The following is a 16698-nucleotide window of genomic DNA, read 5'->3' on the forward strand; positions in this document are numbered from 1 at the left end:
GTCTCTGGGGAACTGCAAGTCACTGATTGTTCCCTGCGAGGCAAGGTTTAGACTGGCAGAGTTTCAAGGGGTTTGCTGGTGAAGCGGGCGGGCTGGTGTGGCAGGGTCAGGAGCTGACGCACAGGCTAATCTCTGCTGAGGCAGAGGGGTAACTCCGTGGCTTACGGTTCTGGCTGTCCTGAGCAGAACGTCACACCAACACACAGAATGTTGAACCGTGTCGGGAGCTAGCGCCAGTTTGTTAAACAGCCCCAGAACTTCACGCTGCTCCATGGAACAGGAAGCCAGCGAGGGTGAGAGTCCTGGGAACAAAAGGGAAGGGTAAGTTATCAGGGCAAATTCCCTACCCGGGAGATCTGGTTAATTATGGCAGCCCCATGGCCTGCCTCACTTTGAACCTGACTCGAGGAGAGAATGAATATACAGTGGAGAGTGACCCTGCACTGCTGTGGGGTGGGCTGGCCCTAACAGGACTCTCTGCTGTCTCCGATTTGTGTGATTCACTAGATATACACTTGCCTAATCACCCTGTAGGACTGAGAGCTCTTTAACTGTATTGCAAGGGTGCTTGCAGCCTGAGACCCACTGAACTCACTTCTCTGTCTCGCCAGCTTTGGGAGCTGTACGTGATGAGGTAATCAGTAGATAATGTGGCATTATGCAATTCCAGGCACTGGAATCTCAACGTGGGGTGCCTGACGGTTTGAAAGGACTGTGTTGCTCTAGTCCAGAAGCGTCCGTGTTTTGCTGTGTGATGCGGGTGCAGTTTGCTCAGATGAAAGACCCGTCTCTCTGCTTTGTTTACAAAAAACATGCAAGGCATTAAAGAAAAGTAACGAGTGAGAGAATTTCTGCTCTCAAGTACACTGGTACCTATCAATCAACTCTACTGAAATTAGGGAGCCTGATTCTGAGCTCTCATGGGTATAAACGTAGACTAACTCAATTGAGTCGACGGGTCAGATTCTGATCCTGGTGTTAATTTATTGTGGTAGTGTCTAAAGGCCCCCATGCCATTGTGCTAGGCACTGTACTCATAATCTCCAGCCGGTGTGGGGTATTGTCGCCCTCTGGTGGCTGGCTCACATGGGAGGTTTATAATTGCTAACGGCTTGGGGACTTTGGGCCAGGGTTTTAAAGGTATTTAGGCACCTAAAGATGCAGCCAGGTACCTGGTGGAGTTTTCAAAAGCACCTAGGTGTGGATCTCCCATCGATTTCAATCGTCAGCCACCTCGATATCATTCAAACTCTGACCCTGTGTCTTCCAGTTCTGTTTGTAGCTGCCAAGGCCTTTTGCTCTGAAGGACATGCATCTGAATCCCACTGCTACCAAAGTGGGGTTGGCTATAGGAGTCCTTAACAGAACAAAGCTCTGTGTGAATGCACGCGTGTAACACCGACAGACCCAAGTCATCGGCGGGCAGGATCGAACCTGCGACCTCAGTGCTTGAGCCTCTACTGCATGAGCTAAAAGCCATATGGCGCTTAGTTAAGGCTAAAGAGCAGACTCATTAATCTCTCTCTAAGTGGTCTCCGTGCCACTAGATGGGACAGAACACCACACCCAGGAGGTTCTGGGCCTTAGATGCTATGGTGGTGGGTGCTGTGGCGATTCCCGATAGAGGACTGAAGATGCACACGCAAGCCATGGGACAAGGAGTGGAAAGGCCATTAGTAGATGGAGGAGAAGGGGTTGCTGCAAGAGGTTTCATGGATTCCAAGGCCAGAGGGGACCATTGTGCTCCTCTGGGCTGCCTTCCTGTGTAGCACTGGGCGGAGAACTCCCCTGAAATAAACAGGTGGGTTCTCAGGAGGGACCTGAGGGAGAGTGGAGGAGCTGGAGGTGGAGAAGCCACGAAGAGTAAAGAGCTGGAGAGGGAGGGCTGGATGGGTCAGAGGGAGGGGAATGAGAGAGGAGCTGTAAGCCAGGATGGGGGTGCTTGGCTGTACTGCCCCCTTATTACCCAGCGAAGGGGGCTATTTGGTATGCCTTCCTCAGGAACCCGTTCGCTTCACTGTAACTCCAGGCAACTCACTGGCTGCTTTGCCGGCCTCCCTCCTCTCCCAAGACTCGATCTGCCGTTTATTTGCTCAGCAGGTCAGAGGAATGGGCTGGAATCATCCCCGTGCTGGTGCCCTCTCTCCCTCTGCTCTGGCCATGGTGACATGCCCTAATATTCCCCGCCCGCAGTAATAGCGGTGACACAAGCTCTGAAATCTCGCTTCCCGGCCCTGCGTCTCCCAGCCCAGGTTGCTCTGAATGGCGCACCAAATGAGCCAGCGTGCCTTATCTGATTCTCATTGCAAATTCCCTGCAAGAGAGGCAGCACAATGAGACTAAGAAAGAAGCCTATACAATGCTGTGCTCTGTATTCAGGAATACACTTCCCAGCCGCTTTCCCCTTTCGGGCTGGCTGACTGCCACTCAGCCGAAGTACGGTCTCATCAGAGCGACGTGGCCTGAGCATGAGTCCGGGAGCCAGGAACGCCTGAACTAGGAGCCTGCGTCTGACGCTGACTCCCTCCGCAAGTCAGTAAGGATGAGATGGTGAAATCTGCATAGGGGTGATGCACTCCAGGGACAGCTCCTCAGGGTACAGTCTCCCCAGGAGCTCCCAGGTGTGCATGAGGACTGCACCGAAAGTTACCTACTTTTGGACATGCTGCCCCATGTGTGCCACTGCCCTGATCCTAGGCGGCACTAGGAGGGAGCAGGGTCTGTGGCTGTTACTAGCCACCACACAGGGTGCAATGGGGTGTGACTCTCTATGTGCACTCACAGCAAATCCAAACGCAATATGGCTCTTAGCCACTTTGCCTCAGTTTCCCCCTCTGCACAGCGCGACTCGCTACCTTGCCTGGGAGGGTTCGCTGGTGAAGAGGGGGAGAAGCTGCTAGCGGCACAAGGACAATCTGAGGGCTGCACTATAATGGGCAGCGCAGGGCAGGGGGTTCATTGCGCAGGGCTCATGGAATCTGTTCTTTGGCAGGATCACAACCCTGAACTTTGGGCGGCCGAATCCAGTGCCCTGGGAGCCTCGAAAGAGAAACGTGTAAAACTGCAGCATTTCATGTTTTCCACCCCAAACCCCAGAGTAGCCCTGGGCGCCTGGGAAATGTGTTCCCCGCCTCACGGGAGCTGGATGGGGTCTGCTGGGGGAGCCAGTCCCTCCCCTGCCAAGGCAGGGCTCTTCTCCCCCCATGCCTCGTTTTCAATGTCCCGAGTGATGGGGCTCGCTCAGGAAGCACCTCCCCAGCCTGAGCTCTCACGGTCACCAGGGCACAGCCCCTCTGGCCTGAGATCCGGGTTTGTCACGAAACTGGGAACCAGGTAGCACTTGCTTCCAGTGCTACACATGGGCCAGCCAAGCTCCTCTCTCAGCTCCAGGGTGGCTGCAGCCAACGAGGGTCTGACAGTGCCCCCATGCTCAGAGCTCCCATTGAACTCCCAAGGGAGCCCCTGCCCAGAGCAGCGTCAGAGCCGGGCCCTTAGCTTTGCAAGCCGAGCAGGGCTTGCCTGGGGGAAGGCGCCGTAGCTGCCCCAGTATTCACCCGCTGCTCCGCAGATGTCTGAGCCCCAGGCACAAAGCCCAGGGCTTGGTCTGGCCCTGTGGCTGCCTGGCTTTGCCAGCCTGAATGACAGGAGGGTTTTACCCTGTATGAAAACCAGCCAGGGCTGCTCCTATCCAGGGGCGCATCGGCCAGCGAGCCGAGCGCCTGCATCTTTGTGCTCATGCTTATTACCACGCACGGCAGGCGACCATCAGCAATAAGGGTGCTGCCTGTCATGGCTTCCATGGTGCATCACAGCCAGACTTCGCACAGCACCCAGTCAGGAAGAAATCCTAAGAGTAGCAGAGGACCCCCCTCCCCCATTCCCACCCCCAATCCCAGTCAACGAAGAACAGACTAGGCCAAGCACTGGAGAACGTACACAGCTGGTGTGAATTGGTGCAGGCTATTTACTTCAATGAAGCTATGTCAGCTGAAGGCCTGGTCCGGAGGGGCTTGTAATGTAAGTTAAAGTCTTCATCATTGTTTCACCCAGTTGAATTTTTGACTTAAAAAGCCCCAAATTCATTCATTCGACCCATGTCCCTAAGGATCTGGCCATCCGTTCTAAGTACCGTCACCGCAGAGTCTGAGCCCCTCAGTGCAGAGGGCTCTGTACTCTGTAAATACGGTAAACGTGATTAGTGCCAACTGGACAGCAAGAAACCCAGAGCGTTAAATCAGCCGCCCACATCAGAGCACTGCCCTGTGCAAACCACCCCTATTGATCTTCCTGGAGGAGTCATAGATTCTAAGACTGGAAGGGACCTCGAGAGGTCATCGAGTCCAGTCCCCTGCCCTCATGGCAGGACCAAATACTGTCTAGGATGTCCTCTAGGCCAGCGGTTCTCACCTTTTTAGGCTCAGGACCCATTGGTAAATGTTAATGACCCTGTTGCCACGCAGTAAATAGTCTGGGGGTGGAGGCCCTGGAGTGGTTTTGTTTGGATCCTGCCTCCTGGGAGGGGGTTGGGCCCTGCCCAGCACTCACCCCGCAGTAGCAGCTCTTGTAGCCCCTGTGCTGTGGGGCTGGCTGGGCTCGGCTCTCCGCTCTGGGCATCACAGCCTCCGGGGGTGCAGCGCCGCTCAGGTTTGGCCCTGCACCCCTGACTGTACCAAATGTGTGTGAGTGGAGTTGTGACCTGGCTCATGGGGTGACAGGGCCACTCACTCAGATCTGGCCTAGCCGGACTCCCGTTGTCATGACAGCTGGGCCAAACCTGAGTGGCGCTGGGGGCCAAACCTGAGTGGCGCTGGGACCCCACAGGCTGCAGTGCCTGGAGCAGGGAGCCAAGCCCAGCCGGCCTCATGGGGCAGGGGCCACAGGAGCTGTCACGTGACCCTTTGAAACATTCTGGTGACCCAATTTTGGGTCCGTGAAACCCTGCTCTAGGCAATAGCAGAGCATCAGCAACAGGCTGGCCGGTGCAATTAACTTACATCACTCGGGAAAGCGGTGTGACACCCGGTTAGCAGGGCTGGTGAACCTTGGTGCACATTGTGCTGAAGTCATTTGGGCCAGATCCTCAGCTGGTGTCAATCAACCTAGCTCCACTGCAGCGCTACACGGATTGACACCAGTGGAGTACCTGGCCCAATAGACGTTGTATTCGCTTATACCAGGATTGACCTTATGGCCCCTGGGCCGAACTCTGCCCAGCCAATGGGGTTGCTTGGATGCAAATATGAGCAGAATTGGACCCGGCAAAGCAATTACCTCTTCATAGGGGGGGTGTGAAGTTGCAGGGGTGTAAACCCAAAGTGATTTCAGTGGGGTTACTCCCAATTTACACAGGTGTAGCCTGGAACAGAGTTTGGCCCTTAGGCTGTATCTTGCAGCAGAACTCTCATTGCCAGTGTCAGGTTTCAGCATTGGCGGGGGGGGGGGGGGCTGATGCCGTCCTTATGGAGCTCACATGTGAGAGGGGAGAGGGGGAGAGGGTGGGAGCAGGGATCGAGTCCTGGCCCTCAGCAGGGTTCTGTGGCAGATGATCTGGAGAGGCAGAGAATGGCCAGTTCCCGTTCACCCTCTTGCATTGGGTTCATCCTCCCTCAAGGTCTGGTGGAATCGGAGCCCTTCCTGGCTTGCCCCTCACAGAGCTGGGAAGAGATTGTTAAGTCAATGTGAGAGTTTTGTCAGAGATCTTGGGAGCTGGCCCTGTGGCTTCGAGCCTGCTGAACCTATCTGCTGATTATTAATATCTTCTCAAGAGCTAACTATGGGAGGAAAGCTGGTTTAATGGACAGGGCAGTAGCATGGGACACCCAAGACCTGCGTTCAGTTCCTGGCTCTGCTGCAAATGACCCTTGGGCACGTCCCCAAATGAAACACTCTGCCTCCATCCAATGGAGATGATGCGTCCGCACCTTGCAGGAGAAAGGCCATGAGGTGTCCAGTTACTCCGGTGATGAGGGGCTGTATATGTAGAATCAGAAAAGGGGGCGGGGTAGGAATCTTATGGGGTAGTTTCCATAGACAGTCTTTGGCACCAACTGGGGTGAAGATGTCTTTGTGTCCAACATCCAGTGGATAACGTTTTAAAAAGCGTTTAAGTGAGTTAGGTATCTAATCCCAGTTTCTAAAGTGACAGGCACTTCGGAGCCCACGTCTCACTGAAAGGCAATGGGTCTTACCGTCACCGAAGGTTACGTCTACATGGCAAGCAGAAACCAGTCTTGGAGCCCGAGCCTACAGGCTAGGACTTGTGCTATGGTGCTAATCACAGCTATGTAGATGTTTGGCTCAGGCTGGAGCCCTGGTTCTGAAGCCTACGAGGGGGTGAGGTTCAGCGCCCGAGCCTGAATATCTGCAGTGCAAGCCCCGTGAGCCCCAGCCTGTAGACCCGGGCTCCGAGACTCGCTGCCATGGGTTTCTGCTTGCCATGTAGACATACCCACAGGTGCTCAGAAACCTTGGGGGGGAGGGATAGCTCAGTGGTTTGAGCATTAGCCTTCCAAATCCACAATCATAAGCTCAATCCTTGAAGGGGTCACTTAAGGATCTATGGCAAAATCAGTACTTGGTCCTGCTAGTGAAGGCAGGGGGCTGGACTCAATGACCTTTCAGCATCCCTTCCAGCTCTATGAGATAGATATAGCTCCATATATTTTTATTTAACCTTTGAAAACTTTACCCACGCCACTCTCTGCAGCTAGCCTGCCTTGCGGGGGGTGCTTCCTTCAGACATCCCAAGCTGTGCAGGATTGTCCCCGGACAGAACTCCTCTGGGAGTCTTCTGGGAAACTCACGTGCTGCCAGGAGTGAACCTCTAAGTCAGTGCTCCAGGAGGGGGCTAGTGGGAGCTGTGCTGCTGAAGTTTTGTACCAGATGAGGTCTGGTTTCTGACTGCATTGTACATCTGAACTATCTGCTGCCTCTCTTAGCTGGGGGAACTTGGCAAAGACTTTTGGAAGATCTGAACAGTGATGGCACATGTGGTGCTCCTTCTCCCCTCCACTGAATGAGGAGGGGCTGCTGAACCATAAAGGGCCAGATTTCCAAGTGCTCGGCACCCCCCAGCTTCTTGAAAGAGCTCAGCTCTCACTGTGACATTGATGGGCAGATCTTCAAATGAGCTCTACACCCAAAGTCCTGAGCTCTTGCAAATCTAGCCCCTAGTGCCGAAGCCTTCAGTGCAAATGACACAGGACAAAGTTGAATAGCACAGTGCAATAAAAGACTTTATTGGCCACATATTTACAATGCTTTCAAAGGGCTGTTCCTTTACATCTTGTAATGATTTTCTGAGGTGCTGCAGCATGTAAGCAACATACTCGCTGTTAGACTCATCTGTGATCTTGCTTCTTTCCCTCAGTAGAACTGGTGCTTCCCCTGTTGCTGCCTGTTCGCCAAATGCATCAGCTTGAGCAGGAAGTCACTCGCTGAGCCATCCAGCACAGTCAGGTTCTTCTCTGAGAGCTCTCGACTTCTGTCACTATCGTCATCCAGGCAAATGGTATCCATGGTGCAGCTCTCTTCGAAACATGAAAAGAAAACCAAAGTGTTATCACTGATGTTACATGAAGCAGTGGGTTCCAGGGATTGGTGTCATAGACTGTGATCCCATGCACTTTCTTAAACAGAAGGGACTTATTAAACAGAAAAGCTACAACTACAGCCACAAAAAGACTTCCACAGAGCTTTAGTTCCAGCTTTGTCTCCCTTGTTTACCAGGGACCACAACCTGTCTGGAACTCACTATAGCAAACAGAGACATCTAGTGGATGAATAACATATTGCTGGCAAATACATTAGAAATGGAGGTTAGGAGTTGGGGGGACCGGGAATTCCTGAGTTGTAATCCTATCTCTTACATTGACATGCTATGTAGACTTGGGCAAATCAATTCACCTCTTTGTGCCTCGGTTTCCCCATTTGGAAGATTGGGATTATAGTAATACTTTTACAACCCTACCTTTGAGTCTGCTGGGCTCTTTAGTTAATGCGCGTAAAAAGCGTTGAAGATATAAAGTGTTATATCAGCCATCGGCTTTTGTGTTGAGTCAAATCCTGAAATCCTTACTCATGCAAAATGCCCATTGAGGTCAATTACTCAGTCCTTACTCATGCAAACCCCCCCCCCCCCCCCGGGGGCGAAGTCAATAGCAGTTTGTCCTGAGCAAAAACGAAAGCTGTCAAGCAGGTTTGGTCCATTACTGTTCCTTATATTTCCAGAAATGGTCCAATCCAAGAGTCAAGCAGTTGACATTCTGGATCATACCATCTCATTCATTATCCGGCTTCTGACGGTGGCCAATATCTGCCCATTCCCCATCTCTATAGTGGGGCTAAAAGCACTTCCCTACATCACAGAGGTGTTATGAGGATAAGTCCATTAAAGATTGTGAGGGGCTCAGCTACTACAGAGATGGGGGCCAGTGAAGTACCCAGGAGAGGAGATGATCCCCTAGGCAAAGGCTGTTACTATTTGAGGTGCCTCCCCATTCCATTGTATTTGTTCTGGGTATGGGGGTGCTCCTCTATTACCATCATTGCAGCAAATGCCGGGAGCGGCGCATTTCCCTCCTGAGCTGCAGGCTTTCCCGCCGGCCTCACAAGGGGAAGGCAGGTAGTTTTCTTCCACGCAGCGCAGGGTTTCGGAAGTGCCCACGTAGCAGCCGAGCTCCTCTCCACAGCAGATGTTGGGGCCAAAGCAGTGCCCTCTGTTCCCAGGGCCACAGGGTATGCACTGGGGAGACAGGAGACAGATCAGCATGCCAGGTGCAGCACGGGGAGGGAAGATTCATTCTTAGAGAACAGCTAAACCCCTCATGCATGCTATGAGCACAGGGCCTGATCTCACCGGTGGGAATCAGAGGTGAGTCCATGGACTAACCAGCCAGGAGAATCGGGTGCATGAATGGGAAGCTGTTATAACCAGTGAGCCAGGTCTGAAGGTTGTGGGCCAGGTCCTGCTCCCCATTGAAATAAATGGCAAAATTCCCATTGTGTTGAATGGCGGTTAATTCTTAGCTGATTTTTATGGTCCAAATCCTTCAGCAGGCGTTTAACCTGAACTAGGAGGTAGGATTGGGTCTCTGAGATCAACCCTAAAACCAGCTTCATGGTCACACATTTTCCCTATCGCTCTCCACCTGCTGCAGACAAGGCCTCCATGTCATGAAAGAGCCCATAAGAGTGGGTGTGTCCCGGATGAACCGCACCCAGGTAATTACATCCTGCCTCCCGCAGCGCCCCCTGCAGCTTCAATTGGAGCGATATTCTGCTTCAGGTGCTGTGCTCCACCCCTTCATGTTTGTATCCCAGGCCCATCATCTGGGCACCTACTCCGTTTACTAGATGGCTGCATTTCAGTGGTGGGTAAACTGAGTCATATATATACCTACCTCATCGGGCATTTATAAGACTGACAAATACTTTAAGTATCATATTCGTCCTCCCCTGAAGCAATATGCAGCTTTCTCAATGGAGGACGCATCCCTGCCAAGTTACCAATGTAGGGGACAATCATTTTCAGTTGCTAGAATAGCAGCTGGGATCAGATCTTTCCATGGACAGTAGATGGAAGATGCTGCTATAAGTTACCTTAGGGTTTTTTTGAGCAAAAGGATGAGCCCGTTCAGTCTCTGAAACCCTGGAAGTAAGTGCAGGGGTTTAAATGTTCTGTGGCTCCCAGTTCTTTAGCTAAGCGCTTGGCATTAGCAGTCAGAGTTTTTGTCCAAAAACCAAGAGACAGACACGGCCTATTGCATTGTCTGCTCTTTCCCTTGTTGGCAATGCAAGATTGTGCCCCCTTTTTGTTCAGTCTTGTTTTAAATGGCTCATACAATTTGGCTCCCACCATAGTATGTGGAAGCCAACGTCATTCATAGATGGTGGTGGCTCGTTTGCAAAGATGCCTTCAAGCCTTAAAGGAATTAGAGCCAAGCTGTAGAATGAGGTTGCTTTCAGGGCTATATCAATTCTTCTCCCATATTTAGAACTTCCTAGTCAATGGAATTTCCTCTCCACTAAAATTTTCAATATGTTGGTTTATTGCATTACGGGGTAAAGAGGTACAAGTGCTCTTCTCAGTACAGCTCTGCTGAGACCACCAATGGAACAGAGCATTCAGTTCCAGGCACCTCATTAACAGAATGATATTAATTAATTAGAAGCAGGTCAAAGAAGAGCAGCAAAAAGTGATCGGGGGCTGGAGGGACAGTCTTGCTAAGAAAGAGGGAAACGGTTAAATATGGGCAGCTGGCTAAGCCGTGACTAAGGGTGGGAGGGTAGGCATGATTCTACAAACATTGAAAGTGGAACCAATCCTAGCACGGTGCGTTTTGTGTGTGTGTCCAGTCACTGGAGGATAACAACCTACTGCTATTAACAGTAACAGAGTTATCCCTTTAGCTCAAGTGCTAGAGATCAGTGTTGTAGTGCTGAAGGTCTGGGGGTCAACCTGGCTGATGACCTCTTGGGAGGGATGGGGATCATTCCATTCAAGCGGGTGGGAGGAATTACTTAGGATAGTACAAAGGGGGAAGAGCTAGAAGTGATGGGGGTCACGTTAAGAAAGAACATAGGAATTGCCAGATTGGCTCAGACCCATGGTCCATCCAGCCCAGTGTCTGGTCTCTGACTATGGCCAGTACCAGATGCTTCAGAGGAAGGTGCAAGAGCCCCACAGTAGGCAGATGTGGGATAATCTTCCCCCTGCATTAGGGCTCCTTCTAGTCTCTACTAGAGATTGGCTTAACCCCTGCAGTATGGGGGTTAGTATCCCTTCCACACTGTACGTCATTAACTTTTTAAATACTGGATGTTCTTATTAGCCATATGAGAGAAGAGAGGACTTAAGATGAATAGCAAATAAAACCGCCTAACAGAAAGCTCACTTTGGCTCTGCAATGGCCTCCTAAGGGAAGGGGTAGCCTCTCCATCACTCAGGCGGATTTAGCCAGGAGAGAACGGCAGGCTGTGTTTAGTAGCGAACAAGCCTGTCTGGGCTGGGAGAGTCACTAGTTGACCAGAGCACAGGACTGGGCCTCAGGAGTCCTGGATTCAGTTCCTGGCTCTGCTACTGGCCTGGTAGATAACTTTGAGTGGGTCACGTCACCTTTCTGTGCCTCAGTTTCCCCATCTGTAAAATGGGGATAATGACACTGACCCCCTTTGTAAAGCACTTTGAGATCTGCTGATGATGAGTGATACATAAGAGACAGACCTTAGTATTAACTCCTGTGCTCTATAATCCATATAGCTCCAGCTCACAGCTAGTGTAGGAAGCTTACTGCAGACCGTTACGTGAAGGGGCTATATTTTGCACCCTTTCTTCAGAATAAAAGGGAACGGCTACTCAGTGACGGGGGCAATACAGGCACATGCTGTGTATCTCTGTGTCAAAGGTCCCCTCATTTAATAACTGCCCACCAGCAGTGGGATCATGGCTACACACAAACTACAGGGGAAAGTAATTACTAAGGATAAGATTTTGTCACGGAGGTCACAGATTTCATGACTTTCAGTGATCTCCAGAACATTTTCTGCTTCAGCCCCGTACCTTGGGGTGGCGAGGGGCCCTGCGGCTGTCAGCCACTGCTGTAGGCAGTGGGGGCTGGCGCTCGTAGTCTCTTCCACCCCCTTTTATTTTTAGTAAAAGTCACAGCTAGGTCGCGGGCTTCCGTGAATGTTTGTTTAGTGCCCACGTCCTGTCTGGGAGTTTTATTAAAAATAACTGTGACAAAATCTTAACTTTAGTAATTACACTTAGAAGCCACATCAGTCTAAAGCCAGCCACAGTGAATCCTATTGAAATGGAAAATTAAATTGTGGTCTAGAGATGTTTGCATTCAAACATGACCTTGTCTTCTATTTGGTAACTGGGGACACTTCGAAATTTTGATCAGAAGGAACTGGTTTAAAAAGGCTGTGAATGGTCAGCACAGTGGCTCTGTCCATGGTGCTTAATTTGTTAGGTTCTTTAATGGCCCGAAAACTTTTGGGACCAAATTTTCATAGGTGAACAAGCTACCATACATCAGAGACGTTGTCTAAAAATCAAGTCAGCCACAACAGGAAGAGACAATCACATTAACTTTGGTTATTTTAAATCCTCTTGATATAACCTGCATGTCTATACATTGAGATATCATTTCTCAGGTAACCAACTGCTGTGTTCAGATCTGCTCAAAATGTGATAGAATCAAAATGAAATGGTGTAAAACACTTTGCTATGACTGAAATGGTTTAAGTAAGTAATACAGTAGCGCCTCATGTAAATCAATATGTGTTTAAAAGGCACCGGTGCTATTCCTTTTATGATATAGCTTTTCTTTCTGAAATTACTCTAAATATATTATTGCTACTTCACATTTGCATTGAGCATGACATCCAGACTGCATTCAAGTCCATGGCAAAACTCCTGTTGAACAGTGTGGGGCCAGGATTTCACCCTAAGTACATCTGAAGGTCTGTAACTTAATTTTTTTTTTCATCTGTTCTCTTTGCACAAGAAATACAAGTACTGGGTTCTTGGGGACCAGATCCTTAGCTGGTGTTCTCATTGCTCTATTGAAGATGATTTCTACCAGCTGAGGAGTTGGCTCTTCAAATGGGCTTCAGATGTCCTCTCTCTGCTAGTGCATGAGTGAGGCTGTTACAACTAGCCACAGAGCAAACATTCTGTTCTTTAATCACAAGCCAAAAGAACTATTAAAGTTTGTGGCGCAAGACTGCATTAAAAGGGCATTAGGTGGCAGAAGGAAATCACGAATGTCAGCTATTCCTCTTTAGGGGGTGCAGCCCCTGTTTTAGTGGGGTGCCAATCATTTTACCACTTCCCTCCCATCCCCCACAGTTTCCCAGTCCAAAGAATTTCAGTCGATTTAAGGACTGGCTCCCTATTTTTCTCCCTCGCTTTTCTCTCTGCTGCTTCCAATTAGGGGCCAAGGGGTGGGGCGGGGGACTTAAAGACACCTTTCCTAAATCGAAATAAAGATTTCCCCCACCCCCTTTGTCTCCTAAGAAGCATCAATGCAAAGCTCCTTCGCTCAAAGCAATGTAACTTCATTTCTGTAAAGAAAGCAAGCTGGAGCAAGACCTAGAAGCTTTAAAAAATGCCTATCTGAGCTTCAGGCCAATGTGCGGAATCTAGCTGCCAGCCAGTGAGGAGTTTGCCCCTGTCTCTCTCACCCCGAGAACTCAAATAGAGTTTGCCTAACACACCCAGGACTGGAAGACAGACAGTCCCTCGTGCCCAGAGAACTGAAGTACAATGTCACACACCCAGGACTGGAAGACAGACAGTCCCTCGTGCCCAGAGAATTGAAGTACAATGTCACACACCCAGGACTGGAAGACAGTCCCTCGTGCCCAGAGAATTGAAGTACATTCTTGCTCTCTCTCTCGCACTCACACGCACACGCACACACTTTGTATGGGAACACAGTTCACCACACCATAAGGAATTAGCTCCCCCCCACCCACATTGCAAGCAGCCCCTCTCGTACCTGTCTGATCTCTGTGTCGGGCAAGGCTCTCTTTCCTCCTCGAGGGCAGTTCTGGATGTAGCAGGCTGAAGACATGGCGAGAAGACAGAGGAAGTGGACTGGAAGAGAGGTTTTGGGCATCTTGAAGGGGGCTGCCAGGCTCTCACACACACAGAGAGAAGCTTTGTTTGCTTTCCAGCCTCCTGTTTGCAGCTGGCTCCTTTCTGGACCAGCTGCCTACTTATATCCCTCCCCGTGCCGACGTAATGCCTTTCTTGGCCTTTGTCACCACGGCCAGGGGGAGGGGGCTTTTTTTTTTTTAAAACCTCTTTCCCAAACTAGACTCAAAGCAAATACTGTAATTGAGGTGATTCAGTGCAGAGGCACAAACAGCCAGTCCGGGCTCAACAGCTCCTCTGAGCCTTCGCTGGGTGCTGATGAATAATTCTTCCTTCCAGCCCAATGCGAAATCCCAGCAGGAAAACTGTGGACACGTTGGGGGGGGAAAGGATAGCTCGGGGGAGGAGAGGGGGTTGGGGGCCTGGGTCTGATTCTGATCTCACTCAGCCCTGTGCCAGTCCAGAGTGACTTCACTGAGGTCAACGGAGCCTCCCGTGAACACAAGGAGAACCAGACCCAGCCATTTCCTCCGGTTTGGCACGTGGGGCCAAATCTACAACCGGTGTAACTGAAATCGTCGGCCCTGTGTCGATTTACACCAGCTGAGCATCCACCTCACACAGCTTATTGACTCCTAAGGGGAAAAGGCCTTTTCCTCCTTGGGTTGCACCACGTGGGGCAATCCTGTGCTGACCCCGTCTAGAAACCTGGGGGCAGACAGCAGAAGCAGAGGGCAGTTGAGGCGCCAGATATAAAAAGTGTTTTGGGATGTGCTTGCTGGAGTCGTTTATGGGGTCTGCTTATTGAGGGCTTAGTCCTGCTGCCCCTTACTCAGGTGAGTAAACCTCGCCCACGTAACCCGGATTGGGTCTTCACTTTGTGAGTGCTTCCAGGCTGGTTCGCCAATGTGGGGCTGCTTCTGAGTGCCACTCATGCAAGCTCAGAATCAGGCTCTCTGGGTTTTATTCACCAGCTTCACCGTGCACAGCCGTTCACCCCTGTGCCCAGCGAGGGCTCAACGCCAACACTTTGCCCTCCCATTGCACAGGTGTAAAGGCTGGAGCAAGGGGCAAGGCACTGGAGAATCAGGCCCATTGCTGTCACACCTGCCTCCAAAGCCCCTGCCACACCACTGGTGCTGTATAAATAGTTAGGTGACTATCAAAGGCATCCACAATTGAGGTTAAACTTGAGCCACATGACGTTAACCCTGGCATGAAGCTGTCCCTTTTATCTAACAATGCTAGCTCGCGCGAGCTTATAGTCATGATTGCTAGACTGGGGCTCCATTGTGCTAGGTGCAGTACAAACAGAGTGAGAGACAGGCCCTGCATCCAAGAGTTTACAAGCCAAATAAACAAGACAGAAAGAAACAGACACACAACAGAGTCAGGACTAGGACCCAGCTTGCCTGAGTCCCATTCCAGTGCGCTTAACTACCAGACCGGACTGTTCTCCTGCAGCTTTTCCGCTGTGCAGGGAACATTTACCACGCTGCACCAAGACGTGTGCCTTTTGTTTCTGCCTGCCGGTTTAGTTGTAGCAAGGCGAGGAGGGGAGAAGCCACAGCAATTATCTCTCTGGGGTAAATCCCCAAATCATTAGTCAGGAAAAAGTCCCATTGACTTATATGAATAAGGCACTTAATAGTTTGTGTTCTGGCCACTATCGCTAAAGGCTGAGTAACTTCCCAGCCCCAAATAATGCATTGTTCTGCTACCGGCCACTGTGGGAAAGAGGATACTGAATTAGAGAGACCTCAGCTCCATAGTGCAATTCCATGTCTAGTCGGCCCTCTCCTCATGTGTACATTTTGCTATGGTTTGCATTATTGCCTGCTTGCTCTTTGTGTCTATAGCTATATAATTACACACAATGGTGAGGACATTAATGTTGCAAAGTCAAGCACTCCAAAGTTAGGAAATGCCAAAATTAAGGTTCCCATCCCCTCCAACTTGTCTCTGCCCCAGTCATGTCTCTTCCCTACCACTGGCTTCCTGTCCCGCTCCCAGTCTCCTTTCCCAGCCATCAGTCCTAGTTTCCCTCCCCTCCTCAGCTCCCAGGTTCCCCGTGTCCTCCTCCCTGTCAACCGCCAATCCCGTTCTCCCGCTATGGTTCTCATGAGGCTGTTCTCTCCCCATGCAGGTTTGGCTCCTGGTCCCTCTGCCTTGGCATCAGACAGCTTCCTCCTCCACAGTGCCTGGGCCCAGCAGAGAGAGCATCGTGGGCACCGGCCAGACAGTCCCCTTGCTTTCAGTTCAGATGCCTGAAGTGGGAAGCCTGGCAGACATGGAGCATGGAAAGTTTCAGCCCAAACAGTAAAAGTTTGGCAAAGTTCTAAGCAACTGAAAACAGGGTCTTACCATGGGAAGTGTTGGGCAATCTTAATAATAGGGGATGCTCATAATAAATATATTCTGATCCTCCAGCTTCAAACCGTAGGAGATTCATAAATAAATCACTAGCCACCCAGGGACAGACGCACAAAAACTTGGTTAACTACTACAGCAGACAAGCCTGACTTTCACCGGGCGTGTGGAATTTTAGCCAACGCTCCCAACAATACGCTACCGTCATATGGCGTGTGGCGAGACTGGGGACCGGTCCAGCCCATCCAAGCACATTGCAGAGAAGACAAGCATGGAGCAGGTTGAATGGTGTCGTTACATTCCTCGCTCTCCTGTGTGTGAGGATGCGGCTACCATGGTGATAGCTGCAATGTTGAGACCTAGCTACCTCAGTGCTCTGGGGTGAGGTCAGAAGCGGGCCTGGCCGCTGAGGGAGGGGAACTCCTGGCCTGCACCTTGGTCCGACCCAGGCTCTGACCAGTAGAGACAATGACAGAAGCCCTTTCTCCGCATGTCAGCTGTGGGCTGCTCCGGGCTACGTATATGTGTGTAAAATAGATTCCTGCTCTTTTTACAGAGCAGCCCATGAGCAGCCGATGCACTGGCTCCTTCCTGGGGGACTGGCTTGGCGAGTGCAGCAGGGCCAATCCTGGGTCCCGCTTGGTTATAGCTGGAGCCGGTTGTGTGGACTTTGCATGGTGAAGGAACCATCTAGCCCTGGCGGCATGACTAGTACAGTTGAA

General features: G+C 50.9%; 1 protein-coding gene across 1 annotated transcript; it reads right to left on the reverse strand.

Annotated features, from left to right (window-relative positions):
- Nucleotides 1-7216: 7216 nt before the first annotated feature.
- Nucleotides 7217-13753, reverse strand: AVP (arginine vasopressin). Its single transcript, XM_005291490.4, has 3 exons — nucleotides 13509-13753; nucleotides 8542-8743; nucleotides 7217-7529 (listed from the first exon to the last, which is right to left on the reverse strand). Exons 1-3 carry the CDS (start codon nucleotides 13626-13628, stop codon nucleotides 7366-7368), a joined length of 486 nt encoding a protein of 161 aa, XP_005291547.1. The 5' UTR covers nucleotides 13629-13753; the 3' UTR covers nucleotides 7217-7365.
- Between the last annotated feature and the right edge of the window lie 2945 nt (nucleotides 13754-16698).

The sequence above is a fragment of the Chrysemys picta genome, chromosome 5 (assembly GCF_011386835.1).
Source record: "Chrysemys picta bellii isolate R12L10 chromosome 5, ASM1138683v2, whole genome shotgun sequence".
NCBI classification, from domain to species: Eukaryota; Metazoa; Chordata; order Testudines; family Emydidae; genus Chrysemys; species Chrysemys picta.